General features: G+C 32.4%; 1 protein-coding gene across 6 annotated transcripts in view; it reads right to left on the bottom strand.

Annotated features, from left to right (window-relative positions):
• The window catches only part of LOC128189656 (glutathione hydrolase 1 proenzyme-like), a 37,909-nt gene that overhangs the window by 6,058 nt on the left and 10,394 nt on the right, over positions 1 to 21,457 (bottom strand). The window contains exon 1 of one of the 6 annotated variants that reach the window (XM_052861353.1): positions 18,660 to 18,679. The exons of 2 other annotated variants lie outside the window; for them this stretch is intronic. In XM_052861353.1, the coding sequence (XP_052717313.1) occupies positions 18,660 to 18,661 (2 nt within the window). In that variant the 5' untranslated portion in view covers positions 18,662 to 18,679. Of the gene's footprint in view, positions 1 to 261; positions 523 to 1,209; positions 1,338 to 12,907; positions 12,930 to 18,659; positions 18,680 to 21,457 lie in introns of those variants that run through there. 3 more of the 6 variants (XM_052861352.1, XM_052861348.1, XM_052861349.1) reach the window with 3 other exon arrangements.

The following is a 21,457-nucleotide window of genomic DNA, read 5'->3' as shown; positions in this document are numbered from 1 at the left end:
ATCACCCTGACCAAATTTGATCATAAATTAATGTGTTACAACAGACATTGATTATAATGGTCCTTATACATGTAATACATGTAATGGCAAGTAACACACCATGGCGAGTTGTTTCATTATGGATTTCCTAAATAATAGTTGACTCACATATAATATATAAGTACATCATACTACATGAAGTGAATTAATGTTAAAAATGGACTTTTGATACTTTTCCACGTGTTTTAACACGTACTGTGGCAAAATAGAAAAAAAAGATACCTAAATTTACACAAGAATGAATAAAACGCGCTTCCTTTGAAACAGTTTTTAGTCAAATTTAGTTTCTTCATCATGTCCAGTGAAAATGATACGCTATCGAGAACGGAAAAGATCGCTCCTCTCCATCATAATTTCGCTAAGATTTCTTAACACATCCCGTTTTGTGAAATTCCGTAATGGTCAGAGAATTATCTCCCTTGGTGTTCCTTTTGTAGTGGCCCACGGTCGGTCACATATAAATAACGGATCATTCAAATAATAAACAGTGTATTCATTTATTGTTTTGATTTATATATGACTTATGTTGCTTAACATAAAACTTCCTCGTTGAGACATTTCCTTTTAGGAAACAGGAAGGACATTCACAACATTAAAAATAAATATTTGATTCACGTGTTAAAAGTTTCTTTTTCTTTTCTTTTTTATTCTAGGTTAAAGGTTGAATTTGATTTGTTTTAACACATTCATTTCGTTAAATTCAACGTGTAATTCTATCACTAAATACAAAATTATTTAACACATATTCTAAAATTTGTTAACTCAATTTAAATTCAAATTGTGCATACCGTTTTACAAATTCTCAAAATCTGTTATCTTTAAACTACACAAAAAAAAAAAAATTAAAAACCCTCCCCCCCCCCAAAAAAAAAATTGCATTCTTACCACCAACGTGAAACATCATAAGGAAATTAAAGTTCCCTTGTCATCTTTCCCCACCCCAAATAGAATTTTGAAGATTTGTAAAATACATGTAGGTAACCACATTTTTGGGTTTGTCAAGATTTTCTGAAAAGTTTTTCCACCATTTTCAAAAAAAAAAAAAATAAACCAAACAAACAAACAAAATGATTATCTAAACCTGAATCTCAAACTGCGGTCAAATTAATATACATGTACTTTGCTATCTAAAGTTAATTTAAAAGCTTTCGACGAAACCTTCATATTTACCTGCCCAAGCGTCCGTTTTTCATTAACGTATTTGTACACGCCTCAACCTCATTTTCCCGGACGTTAGCATCCAGATAAGATCGATGGCAGAAAGTTGCAGATTGCTTTGACATTCGTTTATCTGCGAAACTATGCTGACTTATTTCTTCTCTATTATTTATCTGATTATTCCTTTTAAGACAAAGGCATTCACAAACTTTTACAATTAACGAATTTTGCTTCTTCATATATATATATTCACTTCGGGATACAGGGGCTTGGTATTATAGAAGAATGTTCCGTGTTTTCACATGTTTTATTTTTATCCTTATGAACGCACCTTATAACGACATTAGCCAATACATTGAGATAAAGTCAATCCTACTGCCTAATGTTATTTTTAATTTTGTTTACTTCAAAATATAATGCAAAATGAAATGCAAATTGCTGACCTCATTACGTGTACTCATAGAAGCAAGTATTTGTACTGAAAGTCCAAAACGCAAAATAATTTAAAGCAGGGCTGTATTATTAAGGTCTTCCGTTTCCAACGGAAGACCTTATTGTTATTGCTTTGTTTCTTTTTCCCTATTATTAAGGTCTTCCGTTTCCAACGGAAGACCTTATTGTTATTGCTTTGTTTCTTTTTCCCTATTATTATTCTTGTTTTTTTTTCTTACGCATTTTTGTGCAGGCGATTTCTCGGAGATGGCTCAATCAATTTTCATGAAACTTTCAGATCCAATAGATATTAATTTGTACTAAATACATATTTTTTTATTTTGATGACGTCACTTCCGTTCTTGAGATAATGACGTTTTAGCGATTTTCAGAGGGTCGGCTTGTCCAGGGATCTCCTCCTAAACGGTAAAAGATATTGAGTTCAAATTTTCAGGAATTGTAGACAAGAGATTGTAGATGTGCTATTTGGCATTCATATTTGTCATGCTCAAACGGCGTTAAAGCTCGCCTGGTCCCGAAAATTGAGACTAAAAAAACGTCGTAATTTTTCATGGTTTTCTTAGTTTATCTCTTTACTGAAAAATATTTTCTTAACACATGTAATGCAAAAAAAGTTTATATTTACAAGACCTTTCATTTGATATCAAGAAAAAGGGGCTGGTCCTTAAAATTAGGGGACGAAAGGGCTCTAAAGTCTTTCATCTGTAGCCCTTTACTGAGCGATATTTTGTGAACAGTTATAGAAACAAATATCTTTATTTTACAGTTATGTATCCAAGCAATGTAATGATTTTATCATGTGTTACGTAATTAGGGGTTTTAGGGGCCAAAAGTCCAAAATTTTGATCACATATATCTCAGAATGGAAAAATATTTTGTTATGCAATACAGAAGAAAAGTTGTTCAAATTAATGTTTGTAACAATATGCAACCTTCAAAATTTCGTTAAACGGCCCCTATAAGGAGATAAGGGATCGGCCCCTAAAACCTTCTTTCTCATATATCTCCAGAACGGTAAGGATTTTCTAAACACTTGTTGAACAAAATTTGTTTAGAATTAATGACCTTTCATTTATTATCAAGAAAAAGGGTCTGGCCCCACAAATAAGGGGGCTAAAGGGCTCTAAAGTCTTTAATATGTAGCCCTTTACTGAGATATATTTTGTGAAAGGTTATAGAAGCAAATATGTTTATCTCACGGTTATGTATCCAAGCAATGTAATGATTTTATTATGTGTTACGTAATTAAGGGTTTTTAGGGGCCAAAAGTCCAAAATTTTGATTAGCCATTTCTCAGAAAGGAAAAATATTTTGTAATGCAAATTAGAATAAAAATTGTTCAAATTAATGTTTTTAACAATGTGCAACCTTCAAAATTTCGTTAAACGGCCCCTATAAGGAGATACGGGATCAGCCCCTATAACCTTCTTTCTCATATATCTCCAGAACGGTAACGATTTTCTAAACTGTTGTTGAACACAATTTGTTAAGAATTTAATGACCTTTCATTTAATATCAAGAAAAAGGGGCTGGCCCTTCAAATAAGGGGACCAAAGGGCTCTAAAGTCTTTAATCTGTAGCCGTTTACTAAGAGATATTTTGTGAAAGGTTGTAGAAGCAAATATGTTTATCTCACAGTTATGTATCCAAGCAATGTAATGATTTTATTATGTGTTACGTAATTAAGGGTTTTTAGGGGTCAAAAGTCCAAAATTTGGATCACCCATATCTTAGATAAGACAAATATTTTGTAATGCAATGCAGAAGAAAATTTGTTTAAAATGATATTCTTAACAATGTGCAACCTTCAAAATTACGTTAAACGGTCACTATAAGGAGATAAGGGATCGGCCCCTAAAACCTTCTTTCTTCATTTATCTCCAGAACGGTAACGAATTTTTAAACACTTGTTGACAAAATGTGTTCAGAACTAAATGTCCTTTCATTTGCTTTCAAGAAAAAGGGACTGGCCCCTTAAATTGGGGGATCAAAGGGCTCTAAAAATGTTTATCTATAGCCCTTTAATGAGAGCCATCTTGTGAAAGGTTATTAAAGCTAGATTAGGTATAATACATGTATATATCCTAACAATATAATGATTTGCTCTTGTGTTACCCAATTAGGGTTTTTAGGGACCACATTTAAAAAAGTTTATCTTTTCAATCTTAATTGGAAGAAATGCAAGTATTATAAAAAGCAATGTAATAGAACGTTTAAAAAAGCGATACATTAAAGCATAAGTACTTCACTCCTTTTTCCATATCATGTTCTGTTGTCGAAAATCAAAGTCGATGATGTCATATTTTCTTCTAAAAATCGTACGGAAGACCTCCTCGTTGCTCGCAACGAGATCGTGTCTAGTTATTATTATTTTTCTGCCTTTTTTTGTGCACACGATTTCTCAGAAACGGCTCGGCCGATTTCAATCAAATTTTGAACTTGATTGGAAATTTTTTGTATTGATGACGTCATGTCCGTTTTTGAGATATTGAGATTTTTCTAATTTTTATATGGGTATTTTGTCTTCTGTTGTTCTCCTAAACTATAAGAGATATTAAGCTCAAATTTTTACGGTAGGTAAAGGAAAGATTGAAGTTTTGCATGATTGTTGTTTTGTATGTTTAGCACTACTAACGCCAAAGCTCGCTATGGCTCGAAAATTGACATTAAAAAAGCGTCGTGAATTTTTGTGCTTTTCTCTCTTTATCTCTTTTCTGGAAAATATTTTGTTAAAACATGTAATGTAAAAAAAGTTTACATTTACAAGACCTTTCTGCTGATATAAAGAAAAAGGGGCTGGCCCCTCAAATTAGGGACCTAGAAGGCTCTAAAGTCTTTTCCCCATAACTCTTTACCGAGGGATATTTTGTAATAAATTATAGAATCAAATATGTTTATCTTACAGTTATGAAGCCAAGCAGTATAACGAGTTTCTCATATGTTATGTAATTAGGGGTTTTTAGGGGTCAAAAGTCCAAAACTTTGATCACCTATATCTCAAAAAGGAAAAATATTTTGAAATGCAGTATAAAAGAAAAGATGCTCAAAATGATGTACTTAACAACATGCAACCTAAAAAATTTGGTTCAGCGGCCCCAAAAAGGAGATAAGGGACCGGCTCCTAAAACATTCTGTCTCATATATTTCAAGAATGGTAACGAATTTCTGAACACTTGTTGAACAAAATGTCTTTATAATCAAATGACCTTTCATTTGATACCAAGAAAAAGGGGCTGGCCCCTGATATTAGGGACCTAAAGGGCTCTAACGTCTTTTACCCATAACTCTTTACCGAGGGATATTTTGTAATAGATTATAGAAGCAAATATGTTAATCTCACAGTTATGTATTCATGCAATGTAATGATTTTATGATGTGTTACGTAATTAAGGGGTTTTAGGGGCCAAAAGTCCAAAATTTCGATCACCCATATCTCAGAAAGGAAAAATATTTTGTAATGCAGTACAGAAGAAAAGTTGTTCAAAATGATGTCCTTAACAAAATGCAACCGTCAAAATTTCGTTAAACGCCCCCTAAAAGGAGATAAGGGACCGGCCCCTAAAACCTTCTTTCTCATATATCTCTAGAACGGTAACAAATTTCTAAACACTTGTTGAACAAAATATGTGTAGAATTAAGTGACCTTTTATTTGATATCAAGAAAAAGGGGCTGGCCCCTCCAATTAGGGGACCAAAGGGCTCTAAAGTCTTTAATCTGTAGCCCTTTACTGAGAGATATTTTGTGAAATGTTATAGAAGCAAATGTGTTTATCTTAGAGTTATGTATTCAAGCAATGTAATGATTTTATCATGTGTTACGTAATTAAGGGTTTTTTGGGGCAAAAACTCCAAATTTTTGATCACCCATATCTCAAAAAGGAAATATATTTTGTAATGCAGTACAGAAGAAAAGTTGTTCAAAATGATGTTCTCAACAAAATGCAACCTTCAAAATTTCGTTAAACGGCCCCTATAAAGAGTTATGGGATCGGCCTCTAAAACCTTCTTTCCATACATTGTATATCTCCAGAACGGTAACGAATTTCTAAACACTTGTTGAACAAAATTTGTTGAGAATTAAATAACCTTCATTTGATATCAAGAAAAAGGGACTGGCCCCTAAAATTAGGGGACCGAAGGGCTCTAAAGTATTTTATCTATAGCCCTTTATTGAGGGATATTTTGTGAAATGTTATAGAAGCAAATGTGTTTGTCCTGCAGTTATGTATCAAAGCACTGTATTGGTTTTGTCATGTGTTTTGTAATTTGGGGTTTTTAGAGGCCAAAAGTCCCAAGTTTTGATTACCCATATCTCAGAAAGGTAAAATATTTTGAAATGCAGTACAGAAGAAAAGTTGTTCAAAATGATGCAAAAGGGCTCTAAAGTCTTTTATCTATTACCCTTTATTGCGGAATATTTTGTGAAATGTTATAGAAGCAAATGTGTTTATCTTATAGTTATGTATCAAAGCAATGTAATGATTTTATCATGTGTTACGTAATTAAGGGTTTTAGGGGCCAAAATAAGGGGACCAAATGGCTTTAAAGTCTTTTAATTGTAGCCCATTACTGAGAAATTTGTTGTGAAATGTTATAGAAGCAAATATGTTTATCTTACAGTAATGTATCAAAATAATGTAATGATTTTATTATATGTTACGTAATTAAGGTAATTATCCATACGTCACAAAACAACGTCTGACGTAATTCACGCGTTATTACGTCTTATCCGTGCCCGATCTAATTGAGACCTAACGTTAAAAGGTGTATTTCAAAACAAAGAAATCAAGCTGACATAGAAATTGATTCAAAACAAATATATCAAAAATCCTGACAACTGCAATCAATTAGGCCTACCGGGGTATTAATCAGCGAAATAACATGACTGGGTTCTGTCGATTGCGTTCTCGTTTTGAAAATATAACACGTTAGACCGCTTACTTTTGTCCTGCATATACATCAATCCATTATAAGGTTGAATTTAATTCAATTCTTTGAACATTAATTCCTGAAAGTCCATAAACATCCAAAATGAAATCCTGACCGAGATCTATATTCCAGTGCATAAGGGAGATAAAAACACAAGGGGAAATAATTTGACCTATATCATCTTTATCCTTTTCGCTTAGCAACGAGCATATATTTATTTTCCACAAAAAAACTGTTTTTAAAATTAAAATAATGCGCTGAAGAGAAGTTATTTCATTATAAGAACAGTCTTTAAAACCAGTAAAAAAAAGTTTGAATAGAGGTTTTGTCTTGAAGGCATATATCAGGTAGTTAGCATTATCCACGCATGTGACTGCAATTTCTAAATACCGATCTCGATCCATAATACTTACCGATATCCAAAGAAACCATCTTTTGCGATTTAAATACTACAGATTAATCAACAGTTTGTTTAAATCATGTTTCCTATTTAACAATAATCAAAACATATTTTCTAGAGTTATGAAATAATAAACCAATGCATAGTTTTTATTTTAACAGATCTTTTTTCAATATATATATTTTAATGATTTTACCAAAAATATGCCAATTGTGATCCTGAAAAGGCCGGTCCCTAGGGTAATTTTATTTCCAATTGATTAAGGGCGTTAAGGTTTAAAGAATATCAAAATTTTAGAGAATTCTGTACGTAAATAAAATTATAAGAGCTTAAATTCTCTTTGAAAATTTATTCATTTTATCTAATTTGTAAGCAGATTTATCTATTTTTTGATAAATAAGCAAGTGTAACATAAAAAAATTTGTTTTTAAATAATAATTCCTTTATTTTACATAGGATATAAGTCAAAAAATGATTTTGTGAAAGTCAAATTTCAGGCTTAGGCTTATATTCTTTATGTATGAGAAAAGCGCCTTTTTCCGCAATCGGTTCTATTTTTAGCAACGGCCCTAGCTTTTATAATACCGATGGACCAGCCAACAGGGTAAAATTTGATAAGAACATATCCTCAGATACACGTTTGAAAAATATGAAAAAATTCTGTACGCATTTTATTTATCCAGTTGGGTATGGACCATTACCTTAAGGGGTTTTAGGGGCCAAAAGTCCAAAATTTCGATCACCCATATCTCAGAAAGAAGAAATATTTTGTAATGCAATACAGAAGAAAAGTTGTTTCAAATGATGTTCTCAACAAAATGCAACCTTCAAAATTTCGTTAAACGGCCCATAAAAGGAGTTAAGGGACCGGCCCCTAAAACCTTCTTTCTCATATATCTCCAAGACGGTAACGATATTTTAAACACTTGTTGAACAAAATTTGTGTAGAATTAAATGACCTTTTATTTGAAACCAAGAAAAAGGGGCTGGCCCCTTAAATTAGGGGACCAAAGGCCTCTAAAGTCTTTAATCTGTAGCCCTTTGCTGAGAGATATTTTGTGAAATGATGTAGAAGCAAATGTGTTTATTTTTTAGTTATGTATTCAAGCAATGTAATGATTTTATCATGTGTTACGTAATTAAGGGGTTTTAGGGGCCAAAAGTCCAAAATGTTGATCAACCATATCTCAGAAAGGAAAAATATTTTGTAATGCAGTACAGAAGAAAAGTTATTCAAAATGATGTTCTCAACAAAATGCAACCGTCAAAATTTCGTTCAACGGCCCCTTAAAGGAGTTAAGGGACCAGCCCCTAAAACCTTCTTTCTCATATATCTCCAAAACATTAACGATATTTTAAACACTTGTTGAATAAAATTTGTGTAGAATTAAATGACCTTTTATTTGATACCAAGAAAAAGGGGCTAGCCTCTTAAATTAGGGGACCAAAGGCCTCTAAAGTCGTTAATCTGTACCCCTTTACTGAGAGATATTTTGTGAAATAATGTAGAAGCAAATGTGTTTATGTTATAGTTATGTATTCAAGCAATGTAATGATGTTATCATGTGTTACGTAATTAAGGGGTTTTAGGGGCCAAAAGTCAAAAATTTCGATCACCCATATCTCAGAAAGGAAAAATATTTTGTAATGCAGTACAGAAGAAAAGTTGTTCAAAATGATGTTCTCAACAATATGCAACCGTCAAAATTTCGTTAAACGGCCCATAAAAGGAGTTAAGGGACCGGCCCCTAAAACCTTCTTTCTCATATATCTCCAGAACGGTAACAATTTGCTAAACACTTGTTGAACAAAATTTGTGTAGAATTAAATGACCTTTTATTTGATACCAAGAAAAAGGGACTGGCCCCTTAAATAAGGGGACCCAAGGCCTCTAAAGTCGTTAATCTGTAGCCATTTACTGAGGGATATTTTGTGAACGGTTTTAGAAGCAAATATGTTTATCTTACAGTTATGTATCCAAGCAATGTAATGATTTTATCATGTGTTACATAATAAGGGTTTTTAGGGGCCAAAATTATAGAATTTTGATCACCAATATCTCAGAAAGGAAAAATATTTTGAAATGCAGTAAGAAGAAAAGATACTCAGAAAGATGTACTTTAGAAGATTCAATTTTCAAATTTTCGTTAAATGGCCCCTATAAGGAGTTAAGGGATCAGCCCCTTAAACGTTCTTTCCCATATATCTCAAGAACGGTAACGAATTTCTAAACAGTTGTTGAACAAAATGTGTTGAGATTCAAATGACCTCTTATTTGATATGAAAAAAGGGGCTGGCCCCTAAAATTAGGAAACTAAAGGGCTCTTAAATGTTTCATCTGTAGCTCTTTACTGAGGGAAATTTAATGAAAGACTATAGAAGCAAATATGTTTATCTTACAGTTCTGTATCCAAGTAATGTAATGATTATTTCATGTGTTATGGAATAAGGATTTTTTAGGGGTCAAGGGTCCATAAACTATGACCAGCTATATCTCAAAAAGGAAAATGTTTTGCAATGCAGTCTAGAAGAAAAGATACTCAAAATGATGTACTTTACAAAATGCAACCTTCAAAATTTGGTTCAGCGGCTCCAATAAGGAGGTAAGGGACTCGCCCCTAAAACTTTTTTTTCTCAGATATCTCAAGAACGGTGACGAATTTCTAAACACTTGTTGAACAAAGCTCTTATCCCTGAAACAAAATAGTATCTGGCCCTTAGAATGTAGACCTCGTTTTTCTATTCTAAATCATGTTTAGCAAAATCAAGATCTAACATATATCTCAAATTCTAAAATCAGACGGAAGACCTCCTCGTTGCTCGCAACGAGATCGTATCTAGTTATTATTATTATTCATTAATATTTTTGGGAAAAAAACATTATATGATACATACATGTCCCTGGCATGTAAAATCACATACATACATTTGTATCAATCAATAAGTGTTTTGTCTACTGATGCTGTCAGTTTTTTGTCAATATGAAAGTTTACTTTTTTATGCAAAATAAATCATCAAAAGGTACATTTTGTACAGCTAATGAAAAATGAACTCGAGAATACAAGAAGTATTATGATCCTTCCGATAATGTTTGTCACTGAGGTCAAACAGCTCCTAATGCGATGTAAAAAGTAGATCAAAATATTCAGTCAAAATAAAGATTATCATTATGCAAATCATTATTATAATATTTTTTATCACTTCAAATCGGCTAGTCGATGTAGAAATTTGGATGGTTCATCATCAAAGTCTCCTATATAAATATTTAATTAATGCTAAAATGTCTCAAATGCAAATTCCTTCTACATCCTGGTACATGTACAATTATATTATTATTTTTATTTGAATAGTTCAAGCAAGTTTCTATTAAAGTTTTTGATTTATGACATTTTGAAAAGAAGAGAAAGTGATAATGACGTCAGGAAAAAGTTGCATCAATTTTGGTACGTCACTATATACGACACAAATAAAAAACCAAGAATAATGATAGTATCTTTACGTTATCAGTGTAAAAAAATATTTTTTTTTCAAAAGCGTATATAAGAAAGCTTTAAAAAAAAATTCCAAATATGAAATTGGTCAAATTGGCCCAATCTAAAAAGAAACTCTTCGAGCTTTCACGCATCTAAATGACCGGTTTTTTTTATCGACAGATAACATGATGAATGAACCCATTCAAGCACTTGACTGAATAATAGGCCAACATGAGACCAAGTCGACCGCTCCAATATTTTGTTAATGAGTGCTCATTATGTCTATTTAACAAGAGCACTGCAGGCAAGTCCAACCCTTCACAAATGTCACGTTACCCGGCTTCGACACATTTAAAATACTAGTAGCAGATGGAGTTTCATGCTCCTTTCTTTAACCTCTATGCTCTTCGAACAAAATCGTTCAGTGCATGGGACGATTAATAATTTTTTTTTTAAAATTGTGTTTTTTGTGAAATCTAGCGTAATTTGCATTTAAAAATAAGTCTGTTAAAACGAGTACGTGACACATCCATCATTATTTAGGACACTGTCACCCTTAAATGCTTAAAATTAATGACATTAAATGCTATTGAAGGGGCATGGTCACGATTTTGGTGAAAAATAATTTTCAGACTTTAATGTTTACAGTGCTTCAATAAGGCTTGTTCAATAGGCAACCAATATTTGAGTGTCATTCGTTGAATTGTATGCGAGTCACAGAGTTTACAATTATTTTCTATGTAAACAAAGCTTTTGTTTACATTTTGAATGTCGAAGTGAAGATTCCAATTTAAGACCTAAAATGAATATGCTAAAATTTAGGAACTGTTTATTTATGCTTAAAATGAATAACAGCATAGACAAATCAGCTTGAAAAAGATTTTTTACTCGTATATTGAACCTATGTAAACCAAAACAGTGCACGAGCCTTGTTTACATGACAAAGAATTGTGAGCCCTGTATCTTGCTTATAACTCTACGACTGACTCTTTAATTTCATTTGATCTTTAGAAATGTATTCCTAAAGCATAGAATTTGACCAAAAGTTTACAAAAGGACTACAAACCTTAAAGAAGCACGGCCAAGAACTGACCTCAACATTTTATAACTTTTATTTTCCCCATTTTGGTGAATTTATGAATTGTTATTGATGCTTTACCAGTCACTGGATAAAAACAGCGTCCATACACCAGAAACCTTAAAAAGTTTCGGTGGAAAATTATGAGGTTTTATTAATGGTTACCAAAAGTCTGTCAAGCAACAAGCGGGAAGAGAACTTTGTTATGTAAAAAACGACTCTCAGTATGATTTGTTCACAATCACAGCATAAAAAATACCGTATTGAAAACAAAATTACTTGTGAGAAGAAGAACTAGGAAGAGGGGCAAATGTACATGTATTTATATTTTCTGTTAAAGAACTATATATGATATAAGTTAAATTTGGCCCCCATAATTCGCTATTTTTGAAATGATTCAGATACATTAGATTGTTGTGTTATTTTATAAATGAGTTGACATAAAATATGATTTTCACCTATCTATTTGATCTATATGCACTCACTGGCAGTATATGACGTCAGAAGTGAAGCTATTTTTATAGTTCAATCCAAATCAGTCAAAAATTGACATTTTTCTTAAAGGATATTTGAGGGAAGGGGGTCCGAGGCACATTTTCGGTAATTTTACTATATGTAAATTTAAGAAGGCATTATGTGTTATATATTCTAGGTTTTCACGTACAATCATAATTCGTTAAGGTACTACAATAACCGTCAACTGAATACCACCTTCTTATACTAGTGCGTGGTATTAAGTATGCGGTCTCACGATCCCAAAGATGTAAGTTTGCTCAAAGTTCTAAATATTTGTATTGTTTGAATGTCAATCTTATATAGGTACCAATGTACAGTAATAATTTTTACATGTATATCAATATATATATATAATATAAAATAATTAAAACTCCTTTGTGCAATCTTTTTTTAGAATTGTTTAATGCGAAAGGTAGGCAGTGTGATTTTTTTTTTTTTTTTTGCAAGGATGGAAAAGGAATGAGTAAAATCAAAATTCCTGATAAAAGTAAGGACATCATTGGCATAATTTGCAGATGGCATTGAAGTGAATGGCATTGAAGTGAATCGTTTCAAATATCCTGGATTGTTTGACGTTAGTTGCAAAGAAAAGAAAACATGCATGTTAACATTGTGGGATTTTGTTGGGGTTTTTAGCGGTTTTATTTTTTTTTTTTGGGGGGGGGGGTCCTATAATTTTGTCCGACAACCAAATTCTCCAGACAAGTGTTTAAACATTTCTGAAAATATGAACAAAGCAAACATTTTTTGCTACCGTTACACTTTCGTGTACATTGTAAACGTGTTAGCAAATACATTGCTGTGCATGTTACAGGTGTGACCAAGAATACAAATAAGATTAAAAACACTTGAAACACTTACCCCATTCTTTCGAAAAATAATTTCAAAAATCCTTTAGTTTTACATGTAGGGTGATTTCACCATGCATCGGACACCTTTGGATTTTTCCCTTTGTTCACGCATCAAATATCGTCCAAATATAAATAAAACTTGTTTTAAAAGTTGCAGGTTTTCCCTTTGCTTAATTATTGGAGAAAAAATTGTGAAATTGTTAAAAATGTAGAAAATAAAGCAAATTAATGAAGCGTTGAACTATTTCACCATGGATCGGACAATATTTACCAAGCATCGGACAGCTAGAGCAGTGCAGTAGAGATTAAAAATAACAACATTTTCTGGTTTTAATGCAAAAATACAAAGGTTCGGAAATATTAATTTATTCAATTGCAATTCATATTTCTTTTAATGTAAGTCCTTAAATCTACATATAGGAATTTAGACTAGTGCTTCTGTTTATAGGAATATTTATCATAAGGGGTTCTTTATCGTGCCAGTTCCTACAGGAACTTTGGACTAAAAAGGGTGTGTCCGTAAAACTCGATTTTTAAGTGGTTTGAGAAAAATGTTTGTATCAATTATTTTTTAAATTTTTATTTTACTTCACATTTAAAGTATATCACAAGGAATGGGCACATAATCTCCATATTATTAGAAGAAATCATGCAGTGAAAACTGTCCGATGCATGGTTAATTTTTGTCCGATCCATGGTGAAATGAACATATGGTGCAATAATGACCTTGACATTAATTGTTCAAATTTCTTGGACTTATTTTAATCAAATTTTGTTTCAAAACTTACTTCTTTCTAATTATTTTAGGCAGAGAGTGCATTTTCACTAATTCACAATCAAACGCACAACATTCAAATAATGCTTTAGTGTAAAATCTTCGTAACTAAATTTTCAATAATGGCGTATTTGATGTCATTTTACGATGTCTATATTGCTATTTCTTTGACAATGTGACTGTCAAATTCTTAATAATGATAAAGTTCATTTGTTCTAATTCAGGAATATACGAAACAACACATGAGCGCATGCACATATATTTGTATATTTATAAACAAAGTTGTCCGATCCAAGGTATGTGTCCGATGCATGGTTAAATCACCCTATAGTATACTGCGTTAAAAAAAATAAGATATTTGATAGCACGTTCAAAAAGACACGTGATCAAAAATCTTTCCTGTGTCTCTCAATTATTGTAAGCATTTCAAGTCCGCGTCATTCTCGTCTTAACGATCAACGCAAAAAATTGTTGAACGGTTTTAATCGAGGGTCTAATGTAAATTAAAGTACAAGGGTTGATCAAAAAGTAATGTCACACTATGCACCGCGTTTAACTCTGGCACTGTATTGTATAAAATGATACATCAAAATTTTCCTTATCAAATTTCTAATTTTAAGTAATATTTTGATTAAATTTCGTTGAACACGTGACAAGATATTGATGTTTATAACATGATATATACGTGACATCGCCGCGTCAGGAATTTACGTCTTTTTTAAGGTTTGTATTTATGTATAAAAAAACATAATTTCGAAATTTGAAAAAGACCCAAACAGCCAATATTTTGAAACAGATATATCATAGACTTTTTTCCAACTGTTTTAAAAAAATAGGGAACGTTACCGTCCATTTTGGATATCTACGCAATGCCTTTTGTCTCTAGACCAAGGAAAAAAAGACTCGACCTGCCAATAGTCATACGAGGCATTTTTTGCTTCGATGGATAGAAATCACCAGAAAATGCACTGAAATTGATATATATTAACCTAAAATTGAGAGCGAGTGAACAAGATGCCCTTAACATGGCTCCAATATTTAATAAAAGCATATGTCATGTTTATAAATAAATTAAATAGACAGAAGATATACGCTCTGGAGGAAAGTTGAAACTAGGTTCTTACGTCATGAGCTATATCATAAAACTACGTTCACGACTTCTTGAAGAGACATCGGCAAACTGATCGCACATTAGATAATATCCAATATACTACCCCATCAATTACAGAAAGAGTATTTAGTTACTTTATTAAAATAAATAAAAAAAATAGAGCACAGTGGCCAATTTTTATTAAGTACTAAATTACGAAATTCTACCCGAACGCCAAAGATCCAAGAAATGACGTCGCTAGCTTGCGGCGACTATTCTTGCTTCACGCTCTGTAAAATATATCATCTTCAGAAATACTTATCATAATGCATGAAAAATTTTAGATCTGAATTGAAATAGATAGATATCTCAAAGCACAAGTTTTTGTATTTTTACGCGGATTTTTTAGATTTCTGTGACATTACCTTTGGATCAACCCTCGTACATTAGAATAACGTGGATGTACAGGCAAAGTACAATTACATAAATGTTTACCACATTATCCAGTTGAAAAAAAATAAAGCTTTCGTGGGGTTTTTAAAGGGGCATGGTCACGAGTTTGATCAAATTCTATTTTTCTGTATTTATTATTTACAGTGCTTTCGGAATGCATTCCAATTGATAAAATGAAATTTTAGGGTCATTCGTAGAGTTAAAAGCAAGATATAGGGGCTAACAATTCTTTGTCATGTAAACAAGGCTCATGTTCTGTTTTTGTTTACATAGGTTAAATATACCAGTAAAACACTCTTTTTTAAAGCTAATTTCTCTATCTACTAATTCTTCTTAACCATAAATAAACAGGTCCTAACGTCTAACACATTCTTTTTTGGTTTAAAACTGGAATTTTCACTTCAACATTCAAATTGTAAACAAAAGCTGTGTTTAGATAGCAACAAATCGCAAGCTCTATTAACTCGCTTACATCTCAACGACTGACACTCAAATTTTGGTTGCCTATTAGAAATGCCTTTCAGTAGCATTGTAAACAATTAAAATCGAAGAGATCATTTTTGATCAGAATCGTGACCATGCAATGTAAGTTGTTTCACATTTGATATCATCTCTTCATTTTATTGACTTAAGAATCATATTAATCGAATTTTGGTTTAAATTAGAAGTAGCCCAATGGTATTTTTCATTTAACACTGTCCTCTGTTTTGCAATATCCCACAAAACCGGTTTCATGTTTGAAATCCCTCTTCATTCATTTAATTTTAGAGTAGTGAAAGAAGTATTTCCAAAGTAAAAATGTCCGCGAAACATTCTCAGAGCATTTTGAGAAGAACATAAATAATTCTGAAGCGAAGATGAAATAGCACCAATTTGACTCACGATTAAGAAATTTTCAAATTCAAGCACACACTGACTACTGAATGATAACTTAAGGCACTATTGCTTTAGCTTATTAAACAAATTCATCATGCACTTCGATAAAACAATGAATTTTTTTCCATATGCTAATATTTTGGACACCTATTTTGTAATAATGGAACCATATGAACACAGATGACAATAAAATACTTAGTAATAATTATGATTTTTTTTATTTTGGATTTCAGATACTGAAAAAAACCGTCCTTTGAATAATGACCTTCTCAATTAAATATGCTGTATTGCAGATGCGCTCACACAAGCCCTACGATATTTAAAAACAGTGAACTCGAAGATTTAGTGATAGGAATGTGTGCAAAACGGGAACACAGTCACACGTGTTTAAATCTCAAGACATATGTAAAAGTACAATTTAAAATTTCCGATGGATGCAATAAATGAGATAGAAAAAAAACCTCTACTTCTTCTAAGAAATAAGGACAGCTTTAGATCTAACAGTTTGTAAAGGATGCCAACGTGAACCGCCCCGCCTATTCTGTATCCTGTTTGATGTTGGTCGTAAAGAGCAGACTAGGTTTTCTTTGTATGCTTTGATTACGATGCTGAACATCCAAATTCACCACTGCTACCTTTATGTTGAAAAATTGGGAAATGTCCTATGTAAAGCAGTATGTTTCTTCATTTACAATTATATGTACACTTACATGTATGTGTTTATTGTGAACAATAATTAAATGGCAATTAGGGGGACTAATATTAACAGCTGTACTTTGAAATACAAAAAAAAAGTCCGTGGCACAATTTTCAAACGACCCGTGATTCAGATAATCTCTGGTGTCTCTCTTGTCTATTTTAATGTAATTGTAATGTGAGGTCCCTATCGCCTGTGACAATACGGTCAGTGGTTTTACACAAAAACGGCAAACGGCTCAAAATGGGAGGTCTCGCATTTAGTAAATTTGGTTGGCTCATTCGAGTATGAAGGTAATGAGCATTGCAGACAAATGTGTATTTTTTTTTTTCAGTAATACAATTGGCAATATGAACCACCATACATGTAAAAAGCATAAAATTGCTTTTGCTTTCATTTTCCTTTGAATCTTTCATTTATTATCCATAAAAAGTCTGTAGCAGGGTGAAAAAATTTGTTCGTCAAAAAATTGCGTATAGCAAACAACCATGTTCAATTTTTCCATATAAGAACCACATACTACAACTACATGTATTTTAAAAATTGCCCATGTCAGTCCCTGTTTAAATGGAGCTACGATTTCGTAACAGCAAAGTAAATCCCATTTCATATATACATCTACGAGTACGATTCCCTCTATTTCTTACAGAAACTTATTGCTAATTCATAGCTCTACAGAAACTGACAAGATTGAAATCTATACTCCCCGTTTGTCGATTGGTCAAAATTTTACCAACACCGATCTAGGAAACATCACGGACTGCACGAAATAATCATGATGATGTCGGACTCAAATTCCCTTAGGATACGATTTGGCTATTTCTTTTAGCTTATGTACAGATTTACCATATCAGTAAATTAGTTAATTTAACATACTTTTTAGAATCAATTATTGAATTGTTAAAAGAAAATTGTATATATAAAATTTAACAATAAAAAGCTTTCTTAGATGATCCATGCGAGTTATAAAGGTAGCGATCATTGCAGATGATCGCACATAAACAAAAGTGACAATAAAATACTTAGTAATAATTATGATTTTCATTATTTTATACAATGTAAAGATCGTCCTTTGAATAATGAGTTCCTAATTAAATATGCTGTATTGCAGATGCGCTCACACAAGCCCTACGATGTTTTGAAAACAGTGAACTCGAAGATTTAATGATATGAATGTGTGCAAAACGGGAACACAGTTTAAATGTCAAGACATATTACCCCTGCAAATGTTATTGTCATTTAAATTTTAGACCACGTGGTTTTATTTGACCCTTTCAGTTTCGCAGTAAAAATCGTGCCTCGTGTTTATAGTCTAGTTCATAGAATCTAGGTACATTAGTAGTCAATTATTAAATCAAGAGGTTTATTGATTTTAAACTTTATCTTCATTAATTGGAGGATAAAATGTGTTCTAGAAAAAATGTGAAAATACAAAAAATAGTTTTTGTCTGCTGTTGTAACGATAACATGCTAAGTAGAGATCCCCAATGAGGATTAATTTTTCGATCCGCGCCTGACCTACTAATAGCATCAATAGTGAAACAGACTATACTATTTTATGCAGAATGTTCCTTGAAAATGACTCGATATACTAATTTTTTATGCAAAACAGACATCCATTATTTTTTTAAAACATGGTATTGCTCACGAAAAGCATAAAACATGGATATGATTTTATTAAGCCACGCAATGTTTATATATTCAACCACTCAACACGTGGTTAAACATGAACAATAATTCTGTTCTGAATATTATCGTTTAATATAAAAAAAAAACCTCTAAATGGGGAAATAAGACAAACATATTAAAAGAATTTCATGTTTTAACATAAACCAAAGTAGGATACGATTTGAAAAACGACCAGTACTTACATATTTTGAGAATATTATCCAAACGCTTATACTTCCGCTCGAAATTTCACATAAACTGAACAAATCTCGGTGAAGTCTCATGAACATTCATTCGAGCACCTCTGGATTTATTACATACTTAACAACGATAAAGAAAGCATTCCGAACACATTCGCAGGGGTGCATATGTAAAAGTACAATTTTAAATTTCCAGTTGATGCAATATCGGCTTGCCAAGACGTGCTTCATTTCTCTGGTTTAATGGGTATATTTTAAATGAGAAAGAAAACAACCTCTACTTCTAAGAAATAAGGACAGCTTAGATCTAACAGTTTGTAAAGGATGCCAACGTGAACAGCCCCGCCTATCCTGTATCCTGTTTGACGTTGGTCGTAAAGAGCAGACAAGGTTTTGTTTGTATGCTTTGATTACGATGTTGAACAATCAAATTCACCACTGCTACCTTTTTGTTGAGAAATGGGGAAATGTCCTATGTAACGCACTATGTTTCTTCATTTATAACATTATGTAAGTAATTGTTACACTTACATGTATGTGTTGAGTTTATTGTGAACAATAATTTAATGGCAATTAGGGGGACTAATATTAACAGATATACATAGAAATACAAAATATAAAGTCCGTTGCACAATTTTGTAACGATACGTAATTCAGATAATCTCCGGTGTCTCTCTTGCATTTTCAAAATGAGCGGCCCCTATCGCCTGTGACAATACGGTCAGTGGTTTTACACACAAATGTCAAACGGCTTAAATGGGAGTTCTCGCATAAAGTAATTTAACGATAAAATGTTTTCTTTTGTTGGCTAATTCGAGTATGAAGGTAATGAGCATTGCAGACAAATGTGTATTTTTACTTCAGTAATACGATGGGCAATATGAACCCCCATAGAAAGCATTTTATTGCTCTTGCTTTCATTGTCATTTGAATTTTTCATTATTTATCCATAAAAAGTCTGCAGCAGGGCGAAAAAGTTTAACATTTTTTATTCGTCAAAAAATTGCGTATAGCGAACAGCCATGTTCAATTTTTCCGTATATGAACCACATACTACAACTACATGTATTTTAAAAACTGCCCACGTCAGTCCCTGTTTAAATGGAGCTACGATTTCATAACGGCAAAGTAAATCCCATTTCATATTTACATCTACCGAGTACGATTCCCTCTATTTCTTACAGAAACTTATTGCTAATTCATAGCTCTACAGAAACTGACAGGACTGAAATCTATACGCCCCGTTTGTCGATTGGTCGAAATTTTACCTACACCGATCTAGGAAACATCACGGACTGCACGAAATAATCATAATGATGTCGGACTCAAATTCCCATAGGAGACGATTTGGCTGTTTCTGTTAGCTTATGTACAGATGTACCATAACAGTAAATTAGTTAATTTAACATAATTTTTAGAATCACTTATTAAAATGTAAAAAGAAAATTGTAAATATAAAATTTAACAATAAAAAGCTTTTGTAGATGATCCATGCGAGTTATAAAGGTAGCGATCATTGCAGATGATCGCACATGAACAAAAATGACAAATAAATACTCAGTAATAGTTATGATTTTCATTATTTAGACACTGGAAAGATCGTCCTTTGAATAATGACCTTCTCAATTAAATATGCTGTATTGCGGAAGCGCTCACTCAAGCCCTGCGATGTTTTGAAAACAGTGAACTCGAAGATTTAATGATATTTATGTGTGCAAAACGGGAACACAGTCACTCGTGTTTAAATGTCAAGACATATTACCTCTGCGAATGTTATGGTCATTTAAATTTTTGACCACGTGGTTTTTTTATTCTACCCTTTCAGTTTCGCAGTAAAAATATTGCCTCGTGTTTATAGTCTAGTTCATAGAATCTAGGTACTATGATAGTCAAATAATAAATCTAGAGGTTTATTGATTTTAAACTTTATCTTCATTAATTGGTGGATAAAATGTGTTCTAGAAATAAATGTGAAAATAACACTGTGCCGGATAATTATGCCAGTGCCAACGTAGCATTTTTGAACCCGCTTAAAGCTGCTTGGTCCGATTTTTTTGTAATTACAGTATCATTTTTTTTTCATACAAATCATTTATCTTAGAAAGTTATAGACTTTCTCCTATTTACAACAGCAGAATCAGTCTCCTTTCAAAGTTAGAAATATTCAAAGTAAATAAAAATAATTTCTCTTTGGGCAAACGAAAAAACAAACCAAAATGCATCACGGGAATGTTTAGAAAAGGAAACCGCTTGGTTTCGCCGGTCCCCCGAATGATTGGGGTTATTCAACCCGCATGCTATGCATCGATTGTAAAGAACGCAGACTTTGGAAATATTAGCGAACAAAACGTACACATGTTTAATTGTAATTTGTCTGATCATTTTGACCTTTATTTAAAGCGATGTCAAATTCGTAATACAACCATACCCGTCTCGTCGGCAGGGGTGAAATTAACACGAGGCGAAATAACGCGGTACCTTTTAATGTCGTTTGTTTTGTTAGCAAATTTTGTACGTATTTTTCTTCATTGAAATTTGGCATAATTGACGGGTAAAACCACTGCAATGTCTATTATTATACATATACTAAGCATAGCCATCGTTTAAAAGTGTGCATAAAATTTGATATAAAATCGGACCAAGCAGCTTTAAGTTGCAGTTTCGGAAAAATTTATGTATACCAAATGATAGACCATTATGTAGAGAGTATATAACTACGTTTGTTTTTAGTGTGTTTCACCTGACAGGTGAGATATTTACCTTTAAAAATAAATATCCCATCGGAAAATGATAATTCCCAT

This window comes from Crassostrea angulata, chromosome 6 (assembly GCF_025612915.1).
Source record: "Crassostrea angulata isolate pt1a10 chromosome 6, ASM2561291v2, whole genome shotgun sequence".
Lineage (NCBI taxonomy): Eukaryota > Metazoa > Mollusca > Bivalvia > Ostreida > Ostreidae > Magallana > Magallana angulata.
The sequence above is the reverse complement of the archived record's forward strand: the minus strand, read 5'-3'. Positions and strand labels throughout refer to the sequence as shown.